This window comes from Setaria viridis, chromosome 9 (assembly GCF_005286985.2).
Source record: "Setaria viridis chromosome 9, Setaria_viridis_v4.0, whole genome shotgun sequence".
Lineage (NCBI taxonomy): Eukaryota > Viridiplantae > Streptophyta > Magnoliopsida > Poales > Poaceae > Setaria > Setaria viridis.
Window position 1 is genome coordinate 52,510,195 of NC_048271.2, and position 13,359 is coordinate 52,523,553.

Genomic DNA, 13,359 nt, shown 5'->3' on the forward strand with positions numbered 1-13,359 from the left:
AATGGGGAGAAGAGGAAGAACCGGAGAGGGATGAGAGCAGGTCGGAAGGGTGAAAAGGGAAAAGGGAGTGCAGGTGGGGAGTCTGGGAGGAAGCGCTCTGCGCCGGTCGGATCGACCGTAAGGTCGGGAACGTCCGGTCGGTCGTTAGCATTGCGATTTGAAACTGCATTGTGCAGAGAGTTATAACATGCAGTCACTGCACTCAGAAATCAGAACCGAGTGAGTAGTGACGTTGCACACGCATCCGGACAGATTGTTCTTTGCTTCGACGTCACCGCAGTCGATGTCGATGAGACGATGGCCAACTGCACCGCCCTGTCTGCCGCATCAGCATCTAATCTAACCAGCCGCTTTTCTCCGCTTGCACTTCCACGTGCCCCCGCCGGTCAAGAAGCCGTGACGCGAACGCGACCGTCTCCGAGCCACCGCTCTCTCGCCGCCATGGGCTTCAGCATCCTCCCGCTGATGGAATTCATCGCGCGCCGCGCGTTCCTCGGCGCTGGCCTCCAGCCCCACACCGCCGCTCTCCCGTCCGACGACGGCAGCGATGGCGGGCAACCGCGCACCGTCATCCACTACTGGGCGCCCCCGGGGGAGCCGCGCCTCCCGCCGCTGCTGCTCATCCACGGCTTCGGGCCCATGGCCACGTGGCAGTGGCGCCGGCAGGTGGGCCCTCTGTCCCGCCACTTCCACGTCATCGTCCCGGACCTCCTCGGCTTCGGCGCCTCCTCCCGCGGCTCCCCGGCGGCGCCCTCTGAGTTGGCGCAGGCCGCCGCGCTCGCCGCGCTACTGGACGCGCTCCCGGGCCTCACCGCGGACGCGCGCGTCGCCGCGATCGGCACCAGCTACGGCGGCTTCGTGGCCTACGCCCTGGCGCGCGCAGCGGGACCCGGCAGGGTCGGCCCCGTGGTGATGTCCAACTCCGACCTGCTCAAGACCGCCGAGGACGACAGGGCGCTCCTCGAGCGCGCCGGCGGCGGGCTCGCGCGCACGGCCGACCTGCTCATGCCGCTGGACGCGCGCGGCGCGCGGCGGCTCATGGAGCTCTCCTTCTACCGGAGGCAGGCCATTACCTTGCTGCCGGACTTCGTGCTCCGACAGGCCGTGCAGGTAACGGAACGGATTCCTCGTGCTCGATCCAGCCGCGCTGCATCTCTGGATCGCAGGAAAAAATGATTGCCCACGTCCCACGAGTGTATTATTCAGTTTTTTTCGGGAATAATTGAGGTTGAAAGAATAGTTCTTGTCAATGCAACAATTTCGCAGCAACTTTTTATGGATAAAAGGGATGGGAAGATTGAGCTGATGAAGGCTATAACTGTTGGCACAGACGAGTTCAAGTTGACACCATTGCCTCAGGTATCTCCTGCTGTCTTTTGCTGGCTGGCGTTCTGAACAGGAGAGCAGATTCACCATGCATGCTTGCTTGAACAATATGAACAGAGAATTCAAGCCAGCTACACTGAATTTTGCTTCAATCCAAGTGCGTTTGAGCTCTAATTATAATTCTGCAATTATTTGATGTTATTTATGGCAGGACGTTTTGCTCATCTGGGGTGACCATGATCAGATATTTCCCTTGGAAAAGGCCTTTGCTGTCAAGAGGTACCTCACTAGACCATATGTTGTTTTAGTATGTTTGGTTGGGCGGTGGCTTTTGGAAAAATTGCTGTGAGCTGTGGGCTGTGGAAAATCAGCTGTGGTAAAAGTAAAAGGTCGTTTGGTTAGAGTAGCTGTGGCTTTTGAATAAACTATTGAGTGGACCTTACATGTCATCCACAGTTCACCCCACTCAACTCTCTCCCTATCTCACTAACGAGCTGGCTAGTCCACCCCACGGCGGAGCTCTCGCCCACGGTCGGCGAGCGCTCAGCCTTTGCTCGCCTGTCCTCGCCGTCCACTGACAGAATTTCAGCTTTCACAGTCCAAAGCGGCGGTGGGGGAAATCACGAAATCACGAGAGATTTCCAGCTCTGACACTCTAAATCCAGTTTTCACAGTCCACAACGGCGGTGGGGGAAATCACGAAATCACGAGAGAATTCGTCGATGGCCACGCCGAAGTCCGCTGACCGCCACTGCTCGCCCATCCTCACCGTCCTTGCCCATTGCTCGGCGTCGCATCACCACCTGCTCCGCCTATTGCTCGGCGTCGCATTGCCACATGCTCCGCCCGGCCATACTGTGGCCCATGCCGCGACCGCGCGCGCCGGCGGGGTGCGGCGGGCGGCGGGCCAGCGTCCGGTGGCGGCAGACGGTGGGCCGGCGGCTGGGGGCGGCGGGCGGCGGGAGGAGGCGGACTGTTCTGGTGTGCAGGGGAGGAGGCGGACGGATTGCGCGTGCGGGAGAAGGAATAGAACGGGGTGGAAACGAACCGATATGTTCGTAAAGGGTAATTGTTTCTAATTTTTTCTCCAAAAGTATTTGAAAGTAGGGAAGGTGCTTTTGGTTTTGTACTAAAGTAAAATCAGCTTTTAGGAAAAGCACATATAGCTTTTAGGCCCTTTGGTTGCAAAAGCAAAAAACAGGTTGAAAAAACTAACTAAAAGCACCCTTGGAGCTACAATACATGAATCGCATAGCCATCCTGATGCAATTGGAGAGGGATGACATGAATGGCCGGTCCTTCACTTGTGGAACAATTGAGCCATGGGCCATGGCTCTGCTTACTGTATAATGCGCTGCCAAATTATGGCCGTATCGCATTGCAAACCGCCGTGGCAATCTTTTTATTTATTTATTTATTTTGATTTGCACTCGCGCGTGTGGCAGGTGCTTGGGAGAGAGTGTTAGAATGGAAATCTTCGAGAAAACAGGCCATGTGCCTCAGATGGAGGACCCGGCCCGGTTCAACAAGCTTATATTGGATTTCTTACTAGCATCACAAAAGCCTCCTTCGATTCAGCAGTAGCGGTTCAAACGGCCAAATTGGTTCAGTTGAGCGAATCTGAAACGGTGGCGTGGAGCAAGTTGAGAAAGTTCAGCATGCTGCATGCATATGAAGTTGTCCCCACCACTCCATGCAAACGCCTCAAGCCATTGTTCCCCTCTCTTTTGATTTTGAATGAAGGATGATAGTTCCAGCAAAATGCTCTAGTGTAAACCTGTAGTTGTGGCCTGTGAATTAGTTATACTGTACTTGTACATTATTTATTCCACTGATGTGGAAAATAAGGAAGTGTTTCCCGCCAGTTCATTCGGTGAAACACAACTGCTTCTGCTACCTGTTTACCAAGGTATCTTAGTCCTATCATCCAAAAATAAAAATAACATTTGTCACTTGATATTGGCAAAATTGGCTACTGGACACCGTTGAAAGATGACTTTTGTTACAAACCACTAAAAACACTTTGCTTTGCTAGAAGGCATTGTAGAACTGTGGTAATTTCCTGGACACTATACCCATTGTTATATTTAAATTTTAATGAAAATTAAATACTCCCTGTTTTTTGGCAAAGGATATGTGCCAAAAAATATTCTCCTAAACCAAAATTGCCTAAGAATGATGATGAACAAAATATCGACCATATATATTTTTTCTAAGGGCGATAACATCCTATCGGCCATAATACTTGATTTGCTCAAGTCGACGCAGTATTTACATGCTTCGGCCTCCACTCCTTCCTGATTCGTGTTAGCTTAGCCGGCTTCTCTTCAGTTTGTTGCTCCATCGCTCCTCGCTTGCGCATGCTTTGTAATTTTCCTTTTTTGGGTGTGGGATAAGCCCAAGGGACACCACCTCAACTGTACACACTTAGAATTTTGCTTGTTGCTACCTTCACATTGCCTAACAGTAGCACACACATTATTTTTTACCAAATTGTTATTGCAAGCTACCGGTCTATATAATGCACCATAGTTTGGATATGAAGTAGGATATTTAATCATATATGGTTGCATGTACATACTACTATAATCAGCAGGTGAGTAATAGCAAGGATAAGACCAAGACCATGGCATAATTGATCCAACAAAAGAATATAGTGCAATAGCAAAATTATCTTGTTGTTGGTGCGTACCTTGTTGTGTTTCATGTCTTGGTGGTGATTTTGCATCTCTAGTACTGTATGGCTGACTCCTTCGCCTCTGAGCAGCTCCTTTCATCTTTTACTTGGCCAGGAGTTCTTCAAAGCTCGGCCTTACTCTATTCTTGGACTTGAAGGCATTTCCTGGCCTACTGGAGGCACCGGTCAGATCGGCCTGAGAACCGGTCAGACCAGTTGGTGTGCTGCCGACCTTCTTATTCTTGTCTTGCCCCCCGAGCATTGAAGCCTTTGCTGCAACTTGAGGGGTTTCCTTCATTGGCACCTTCTTCTCAGGCCTCTCCTCACCTATGAGTACATTTTCCCCTTTAGCCTTTTCAGCCTGATCTGGCCGAATGAGCACTTTGGGATTTGTTAACTCAAGAATGTTTATAGAAAATTCATTTTGATCGATCTGCATTCCGTGAAAATGCAATCGTCCTTCATTGATGACCGATTGTATTTGTCTACGGAAAACATTACAGTCATTAGTACCATGAGAAAAAGAATTATACCACTTGCAATAAGCATGCTGCTTTAAATCATCAACTGGAGGCATAGTACCATGAGAAAAAGAATTATACCACTTGCAATAAGTATGCTGCTTTAAATCATCAACTGGAGGCACAACTTAATCTTTCCAGCCTTTGTTAGTTCATCAAAGATTCTATCATATTTAAACACATCAAAAGTGAATGAATTTCACCTCATCTTGCTGATTTTTATGGATCGGCTTGATAGAAACACAACTGTTTGGTATATCTTTTAGTGACCATACAAATTCAGCAGCATAAACATCCTTACTCTCATCGTTCGAGGTTTCATAATTTATCATATACATATTACAACAATTAGATTTGAGCCGAGTATCTTTACTTCAGCTTTCTTAAGCCAAAGCTCTTTGCAAAACTTAGGTAATATTAGCAAATTCATGACCTTCCAATCTTTCTCTAATATGGGACCGCAATCCATTAAAAGCTAATTTAGCAAGATCCCTCTCGGAGATAACAAGACTATAACAACAATTGTTTATCTCTAAATCTTCTAATATAATCAACAATAGATTCATCATAAATTTGCCTAACCGATGTTAAATGACTCAATCTTTAACTCATTATCTCCACTATAAAAGTGATCATGAATTTTTTGCTCTAATTGCTCCCAAGTATGAATAGAATTAACAAGTAATGAAGCAAACCATGAAAAAGTAGTTCCAGTTAAAGACAAAGAAAATAATCGCACTTTCACTTCTTCTATGGAACTAGCTTCTCCTAATTGAGCTAGATATTGGCTAATGTGCTCCCAAGTAGTTTTGCTATCATCCCCGCTAAATTTCACAAAATCAGGACAACACCAACCAGAAGTATAAGAAACCGAATCAAAGCTCAATGGATACGGATTTTGATATGTACGGGTTTTATGTTTCACCTCTATTCCATAATCCTCCTTCATTTGTTTAGCAAGATTGGTATTAAACCTATCAATAATTTCTTAAATAGTGGTTGGCCTAGATGATTGTAATGTAGAAGCATTCGATTGCAACACATTCTATTGTACAAGTGGATTTGGAGCATTATGTTGCAAACGACTATTTAATTGTGGATTAGGCATGGAACCATATGAAACACCCACTCCAACAGGAACCGCGGGCAGAGTGCCATGAGCTACTGTAGTATATGGAACTACAAAATCAGGAACCTCACTAGATCGACCAGAGCCAACCTGAATGGGAGGTAGAGTAGCTATAGGCTCTGGAGATGACGCATATAGAACCATGGCACCTAGACCGGTCTGACCGGTTGAACCATGCGGTCTGACCGGTGTAATCTGATCAGATTGAGGTGGAGGTGTTTGTCCCACGAAATAGTTCAACGCCATGCCATACCGAGGCTCCACTATGGGTGCTGCCGATGCACTACAAGATGGGATTTGAGATTCTACAGTATTAGAAATAGATGCAACATTATTACCCCCTCAACTCATTTACCATTGCTCTTATCTACCATATCTTGCATATTTTTAGCTACCGATAAGCGCAAATTATCTATTACAATGTAAGATCATCCATGATAATAAAAAGAGATGGTGATGATGATGTGCTCACGTTAGTTTGTACCTCAGGTGGTGGAGTGCCGAAGGTGACGTTCTTGGTCTTTGTGATGTTGCCGTGACGATCCTCCTCGAAGCGCGACAAGATTTTTTCCTTGCATCCCTCCAATTATTGTACCGCATCTTCTACAATTCTTTCTGAGCTCTTCTTCAAGAGCCTTGTGTTCGTCGGCTGCAATATTTTTTAGATCCAACCTGACAATATTGGACTCACTAATCATAGAATTATCTTTTCTTCTCCAACAAAGTCGTTAAAATGTGTTTGTTCGTGTGTTGGATCGATTTTAGCGCCAACGACTTGTCAAATGTACTGCTCCACCCTTGCTTACATTGCTCGCACCTGGGAGCACGCTCTGGTTCCTCTTAAGTCCCGCCTTCGCAAGCTCCTCCGCGTCGGCCCCTACCTCGAGCACGTTCGGGAGCGTCTACCGCGAGCATCGTCCCCTATTTGGGCAAGCTCCTGCTCCATCTTCATCGCCACCGCCGGCATTAGCTGGAGCGGGCCCATCGTCGGAAGTGGGCGCAGTCGCCGGAATCGAGTGCCGCGTCGCCGTAAGTGGGCGCAGTCGCCTGGGTCGAGCGCCGCAGCCGCCGGGATCGAGAGCCGCGGCCGCTTGGAGCAGGCCGCGCCGCCGGCGATCGAGCGTCGCAGCCGCCTTGAGCAGGCCGCGCCGCCGAGATCGAGAGCCGCGGCCGCTTGGAGCAGGCCGCGCCGCCGGGGATCGAGCGTCGCAGCCGCCTTGAGCAGGCAGCGCCGCGGGGATCGAGCGTCCCAGCCACCTGGAGCCGCGTGCCGGGGGGACCAGGCTCTGCAGGGAGGGGCGCGCGAGGAGCGAGGCGCACTGCAGGGATTGGGCTCCGCCCGCCAGGAGTTGAGCTGCAGGTGTCGCTCGTTTTTATTCTGAAATTGCAGAGGGTTCAATTAAACCCCGTTCCCCCACAGCAAGTCTGCTGCTGGCTAAAGCTTATGGACTGGCCTAGATGCACTACTCCAGAAGAGGCTCAGATATGAGAGTGCGCCTCTAGAATAATGTCTGTGCTTACCTGCGTGATTGAAAGCATGGGCTCATCCTGTAGTAGACCTCATTCCTTAAACGAGGCTGAAGCAGCTGAAAATGCAAGGGTAACTTGTCGTATAGACCAAGTAAATGCTATTAGTAGGTTTTGATTTTGAGCTGGTTAGCACTAAGCAACTGCATTTGATTCCTTCTGGTACTCATGGTGTGTGTGTACAGTCTGCTGACATCGACCGGCAGATTTTGCAACAGACAAAGGCAGAGCAACACATCCACAAGCTCTTACTTCTCGGTAATGCCAACTTACTTGAACTGAAGAGGTATTTTGTCATGTGAAGTACTCCTATCTGTTGTTGTGTAGACTTTTGTCTCGATAGTTTGCTGGCTGAACCAAAAGAGCTATCTCTATAGTTTCTCCCTAGTCAATTGTCTTTGTGTATCATTCAGACTTGTAAATGCTATCTTTGCATGCTGGTCATCAATAAATTTCTTTGCCTGTCTGTCTTTCTTTGGCCCTGTTTGGAACAGCTTAAATCTAGCTTATGGTCAAAATAAGCTGAAACTAGAAGCCAAACGGCGTGCTTTTTTGCAGCTTTTTTTGGCCGCGCTTCTCCCCACCACCTTCATTTGTACTAAAACGCAGAAGCTAGTTCAGATCCGCTTCTCAAATAAGCGCTATTTCAATATTTATACATCTTATCTGAGCTGCGCTTCTCCCGGCCGCGGTTCCAAACAGGGCCTTTGTAAGGTGCTGGAGAATTGGGAAAGTCTACAATATTTAAACAGGCAAGGCTCATGTCATTCCTTTGTGGATCATAATTCCTATACCATCAGCAGGTCACTTATATTTCTGATTGCTCATTTGCAGATAAAGCTCATTTTCCAAACTGGTTTCGATGAGGGAGAACTTAGGAGCTATACTTCAGTCATCCACGCGAACGTGTATCAGACAATTAAAGTATGCTATACTAGAAAGGGTTTGTCATTTTTTTTCACTAACAGCGTAGTGGGTATTATGTAGAAAAAATTTGATTGTAGATTGGTATGCTGCTCCTATGGGGGTGTATTTGCACATCTTTTGCCTCAGTAATGAGTTAATGTGCACAGATTCTATATGACGGAGCTAAAGAGCTAGCCCAAGTGGAATCAGATTCCTCAAAATATGTTCTATCCCCAGATAATCAGGTTTGTGCCCTTGTTTTCTTCAGTAATTAGAGTTACTTTTTGGAATATAGAAACTTGGTTATTCTGAAATGTAATGATTCTAATGTGGTACGGCTGAGATGATTGCAATGGTTGAATCAGTCTGGAACTGTGCTGATCTCAAATGCATTATTATGCTTTGCATTGTCATTTGCTAATGAAATGACATCCCTTGAACATTAAATTGAACCCAATGGAAAAGGGGAGAAACAATGTGCAGCCATTCATTTTTATCTATTTCTCCTTAGATTTTCCAGAAAATCATTTATGTCTTTATAACTGGAAACCTTGCTGATATATTCGATTGCTTGAGGGAAAAAGGCTAACATTAGTATGCTTGACTAATTGTTGTTTGAAATGTTGGGTATACAGAATTCATCTATCATGAGGTATTAAACATTTTTTTTTGGTTTGTAGTTCTGAGGCTAAACAATTATATGTCACCTTTGTAGGCATTGCGATGCCTTTGCTAGCTCATAGAAGCTTCTCATCGTCCACCTTGTCCTAACTTCAGGAGATCGGGGAGAAACTATCAGAAATTGGTGCAAAATTGGATTACCCATTGCTGAACAAAGAGCTTGTACAGGATGTAAGAAAACTATGGCAAGATCCAGCCATTCAGGTGAAAAATATTGCTATTTTGTTTAAAGAAATTGTATAGACAGATGAACAGAAAGCTTGATTACTGAGAAATGCATTTGTAGGAAACTTATTCACGTGGAAGTATTCTGCAAGTCCCTGACTGTGCACAGTACTTCATGAGCAATTTGGACAGATTAGCTGAAGTAGATTATGTACCACCAAAGGTATGTAATTATGCCCAATCTAGAATCTTTTAAGCCTTATTTACAGGTTTTCTGATATTAGCATACCATTTCCTGTTGATTGTGTTTGAGGTTGCCGAATTGCATAAGAGGTTGGGTTAAATGTGAGATATACAGATATCCCTTTCCTCTTGAAGACCTTAGGAGTTAGGAGGCAATTAGTTCAAGTATGCAGGAAGTGGCTAAATATTATACCTTGCATATATCAATCTTGAATAGAATCCCCATTCACAATTGCAGTGAAGTGAGTGAAAATTCTACTAGACTAAATGAGGCATAGTCTTATCTGAGTCCCCCAACCTTTTGAGTTTCGATGTGTTGCTCAATGCTCAACCAGAACCTTTTGCTGAAAAGACCTTTGGTTCCTTTCACAACTTCCAAAACATTAGCATGACTACATTACCCAGACTATGTTTCAGTTTTTGTAATGATGTCTCCTCCTAAGCAAAAAAATATGTTAAATTATATCTATTTGTTTGAATCATTATAGTTGTGCATGGTGAAGCAGCCTCTAAAGTAGATACCATGGAATCATCTAGTTATGGTCAAGCACCCTGATGGTGTATAGGAACTACAACCTATCTTTTGTTTTAATTTCCTTTTATGTGAATGTTCCGTCATATAATTTTGGTTTCTGTACATGGTTATTTGATAATAGGTCTTAAGGGTTTGCATTTTATCTATTGTACTTATCTGGGCTGATTTTTGCAGGAGGACATGCTTTATGCAAGAGTACAGACGAATGGTGCGGTAGAAGTTCAGTTTAGGTAACTGCTGACATGGTATTTGCATATTTCTTTTGCTACACTCTGTCTGGGTCACGAACTAAATTGGTATTATTGAGTAACAGATAACTTTAATCTTCTAATTAGTAAGTTTTTATTTTCCTACAGCCCTCTTGGAGAGAGCAAAATAGGTGGAGAGGTCTATAGGTTGTACGACGTAGGAGGCCAAAGAAATGATAGAAGGAAGTGGATTCATCTTTTTGAGGTGTTAATGCTGTAATCTTTTGTGCTGCCATTAGCGAGTAAGTACATTTTCATTGTTTACACTTCATTGACTTGAACTTATCCTAAACTGCTGAATTGTACTCGGAAGCTGTTCCTTTAGATTTTGTCAAGATGCACAGCACCACCAAAAGTTTGGTTTATAAGTTGCCATGTACAATCTGATCAATGTTTTGATATTTATGTGTTCTTTATGTTTAGTTGGGGTGTTCCTGACATTAATTCTATTTCTATTGAATATAGTTTTGAAATATTTTGAACAAAAATTGAGCCCAGGCTGTTAATTTCAGGTATGATCAGATGCTATTCGAGGATGAGACGAAGAACAGAATGATGGAGACCAAAGGACTCTTTGACTGGGTGCTAAAGCAAAGATGTTTTGAGGTTTGTATTAGACTTCATCAGAATTTTTTGTTCTCATGTTAATATATTGTCATCTTGAACCCACCCTGATGCCATTCTGACTTCCAGAAAACCTCATTTATGTTGTTTCTCAACAAATTCGACATATTTGAGAGGAAAATACAAAAGGTAAGGGTCACCTTTTGAAACCTATCAAGAGCTGAGTAATACTAAATCCGCTGGAGTGCCAACATTGTTTGACTTGTCATCCTTATGTAGGTTCCTTTGAGTGTGTGCGAGTGGTTTAAAGACTACCAGCCTACTGTGCCTGGCAAACAGGAGGTTGAACATGCCTACGAGTGAGTGTGCTCCTGTCTCCCTATCACTCTATTAATGTCAGATAAAGATGTATATGTGCACATACATGCCAAAAAATAACTTTTCCACTTTGCTATCTTACACCTGCATGTGCAAAACTGCTGCTTATGCTCTAGAGGGTCAATTTACAGGTTTGTGAAAAAGAAGTTTGAGGAGCTCTACTTCCAGAGCAGCAAGCCAGACCGTGTAGACCGAGTGTTCAAGATTTACAGAACAACTGCCCTGGATCAGAAACTTGTAAAGAAGACATTTAAATTGATCGATGAGAGTATGAGGCGCTCCAGAGAAGGAACTTGAACGAGTATGTGTTGTTGTAAGTCACAAGAAAAGTAATTAGGATGGTGAGAGGAACAGAGAGTTTACAGTGTCACAACTTTGCCTATTGTAATTCTTTTTGCATGGGGAACATTTATTGATCATTTTGTTCTTCCACAAGCTGGTAAAGATACCTGCTGCGCATTGTGGCCTGTGGAAAAATTGGTTCCTCTCTACCATGTCGCAGTCAGGTTCATTAGTGCAGATTGTGATCCTGAATTTGTTGACCAGAAATAGCTGAAAGTTCGATTCAGGTGTTATGGCTGAAAATTTGCATTCGTTTGCATCGGGTGTCTGAAAGATAAACTGTAATACGAACAGTCAAGCAGGTTCCTCTACATACATGCAGAAAGCACAGCCCTCAAGGAAGGAGTTCCTCAACGCATTACAACACCAAAAAAAAAACATTTGAAGCGACGTGATCTACCAAAATAATTCTGCATGCTACATTGCCAGAAGTTTGTGATTCGATGGTTACAGGGCCTGCATGCAGAACTGCTTTTTCATGCTCAAGTTGGAGTGCAGATTATGCGAGCGTCCGATCCGAGCTATGTTCTGTCCAGCCGGTAACAAGGCACTGACGAACACAACGCCTAGTGATCACCATCTCCCTGCGATTTCCGGGACTGCATTCTCTGCATCCATTTCCTCTGGTTGGCCGTCAGGTCAAGGGGCGCGGAGCAGCTGGACGTAGCAGCGCTGCTATGGCGATGATGCTCTGGAGCTGCCGCAGAGTCGGGGAGCTCTGCCGGAAGCGCGGCGGCGGTGCTGGTGAAGGCGTTGAGGACCAGGAAGGCGAGGATGGGCGACAGGTCCAGCGTTCCCCCCAGCGGCGGGATGATGCCCCGGAAGATGTTCAGGTACGGGTCACAGATCGTGCTGCATTGCATTAGCATCATGGTCATATACACATCAGGAAAGCTGCATATTCTGAGACTTTGGGGGTCAATGCATTAGCATCCAAATCCAGCTATTGGTTCGTCATGCTCAACCTCTTCTTTTATCTGAAGAAACGTGCAAGGCAGAAGCTTTTCTGTCTTGCGGTATTGATTTTCATTGGCCCTTACTGGAGCAAGCGAAATTGCGTGAAATTGCTGAGCAGAAATCACTGCAGTACTGACCTTACTTTCAATCTTTTGATGGGGAATGGCACATCGTAGTCTCAAATGTGGTAGCTAGTTTAGGAAATGTGGGTTACTGTCAAATCATATAGTTTTCTAGCGATCCAGGAGCAAATTTTAAATATTGTACAACATCGATAAGAATTGTAGTGTGGACGATACGGTACGTGCAGCTGCAGTGGTGTTTGTTACCTGAGAGGCGCGACGATGGCGGGCGGCGTGTTGGGGAACCAGGTGAGCACGAGCCTGACGACGAGCACGGTGTTGTAGAGGCTGAGGAAGTTGTTGATGCCATTGGCCACCACCACGCCGGCCACCGAGTCCCCCAGCACCGCCGCGAAGCAGTGCTCCCCGGACAGCAGCGCGTCCCGCCGTGCCGCCACCAGCAGCCTCCTGCTCTGCTCATTCCATCAGACCACAACGGCGTTAGCTTTCGTCAACCATGTATCGCGATCGAGCTCAACAAAGACGGCGTGCATGTGTTTGCCCTACCTGGGAGAAGGAAGAGAGGTGGGAGTGGACGGCGAAGAGCGGCTTCAGGAGCGGGTGCGCGGCGGCCGCGGACGCGAGCTCCTCGAGGCGGCGGGCGATAGGGGTGAGGACGTCGGGGGCGGGGAGCGCGCGTGGCCGGTGGACGCCGGGGAAGGGGATGTGGCGTACGGCGAGGAGGAGTGGCGGCGTCGAGACGTGGTGTTGAGGCGGGTCGGCGTTGGGGGAGGCCATTGGTGCGGTGCGGTGCGGCGCTCAAGCGGGTCGAGGCGGATGGCAGACGAGAGGTTTCAGATTTCAGATAACGTTTCGAGACAGATCAGATGGCATGGTGTTATTTTTTAGATTGGTCCATGGAGTATTCGGAAATTAGCAAAAGCTATTAAGAAATTGTTGATTGCTGATAGGATTTCGACCAATGTCAAACTGCATCCCGTACTTCCAAGAGCAATTCAACTTCTAAACCACGATGACACCAACACAAGCAGCATGACTAGAGTGCGTTGTAAGCTTGTAATAACTTCGGGAGGTGAC

General features: G+C 46.3%; 2 protein-coding genes and 1 pseudogene across 5 annotated transcripts; 2 read left to right on the top strand and 1 right to left on the bottom strand.

Moving 5' to 3' along the window:
• Nucleotides 1-17: 17 nt before the first annotated feature.
• Nucleotides 18-7,646, top strand: LOC117838124 (uncharacterized). Of its 4 annotated transcripts, XM_072291153.1 has the most exons (5): nt 18-1,110; nt 1,267-1,359; nt 1,538-1,605; nt 1,992-2,391; nt 2,772-2,912. In XM_072291153.1, the coding sequence occupies exons 1-4, from the start codon at nt 298-300 to the stop codon at nt 2,386-2,388; spliced, it is 1,371 nt and encodes a 456-aa protein (XP_072147254.1). In that variant the 5' UTR covers nt 18-297; the 3' UTR covers nt 2,389-2,391; nt 2,772-2,912. The 4 variants fall into 4 exon arrangements, with proteins under 4 accessions (XP_072147254.1, XP_034573916.1, XP_034573917.1 ...); XM_034718025.2 differs by lacking the exons at nt 1,992-2,391; nt 2,772-2,912 and adding an exon at nt 6,143-7,646 and having other exon boundaries at nt 23-1,110; XM_034718026.2 differs by lacking the exons at nt 1,992-2,391; nt 2,772-2,912 and adding an exon at nt 4,119-4,548 and having other exon boundaries at nt 24-1,110.
• Nucleotides 6,888-11,673, top strand: LOC117838127 (guanine nucleotide-binding protein alpha-1 subunit-like; annotated as a pseudogene).
• LOC117838126 (ylmG homolog protein 2, chloroplastic) lies at nt 11,473-13,105 on the bottom strand. Its single transcript, XM_034718027.2, has 3 exons — nt 12,829-13,105; nt 12,529-12,734; nt 11,473-12,094 (listed from the first exon to the last, which is right to left on the bottom strand). The coding sequence occupies exons 1-3, from the start codon at nt 13,057-13,059 to the stop codon at nt 11,809-11,811; spliced, it is 723 nt and encodes a 240-aa protein (XP_034573918.1). The 5' UTR covers nt 13,060-13,105; the 3' UTR covers nt 11,473-11,808.
• Between the last annotated feature and the right edge of the window lie 254 nt (nt 13,106-13,359).

Bases quoted from the DNA above. Each gene is read 5' to 3' on its own strand.
- LOC117838124 (XM_072291153.1), top strand. From the start codon at position 298: ATGGCCAACTGCACCGCCCTGTCTGCCGCATCAGCATCTAATCTAACC. The intron at 1,111-1,266 runs GTAACGGAACGG...ACAATTTCGCAG, and splicing joins TGCTCCGACAGGCCGTGCAG to CAACTTTTTATGGATAAAAG. The intron at 1,360-1,537 runs GTATCTCCTGCT...TATTTATGGCAG, and splicing joins AGTTGACACCATTGCCTCAG to GACGTTTTGCTCATCTGGGG.
- LOC117838126 (XM_034718027.2), bottom strand. From the start codon at position 13,059: ATGGCCTCCCCCAACGCCGACCCGCCTCAACACCACGTCTCGACGCCG. The intron at 12,735-12,828 runs GTAGGGCAAACA...TGGAATGAGCAG, and splicing joins ACCTCTCTTCCTTCTCCCAG to AGCAGGAGGCTGCTGGTGGC. The intron at 12,095-12,528 runs GTAACAAACACC...AATGCAATGCAG, and splicing joins GCCATCGTCGCGCCTCTCAG to CACGATCTGTGACCCGTACC.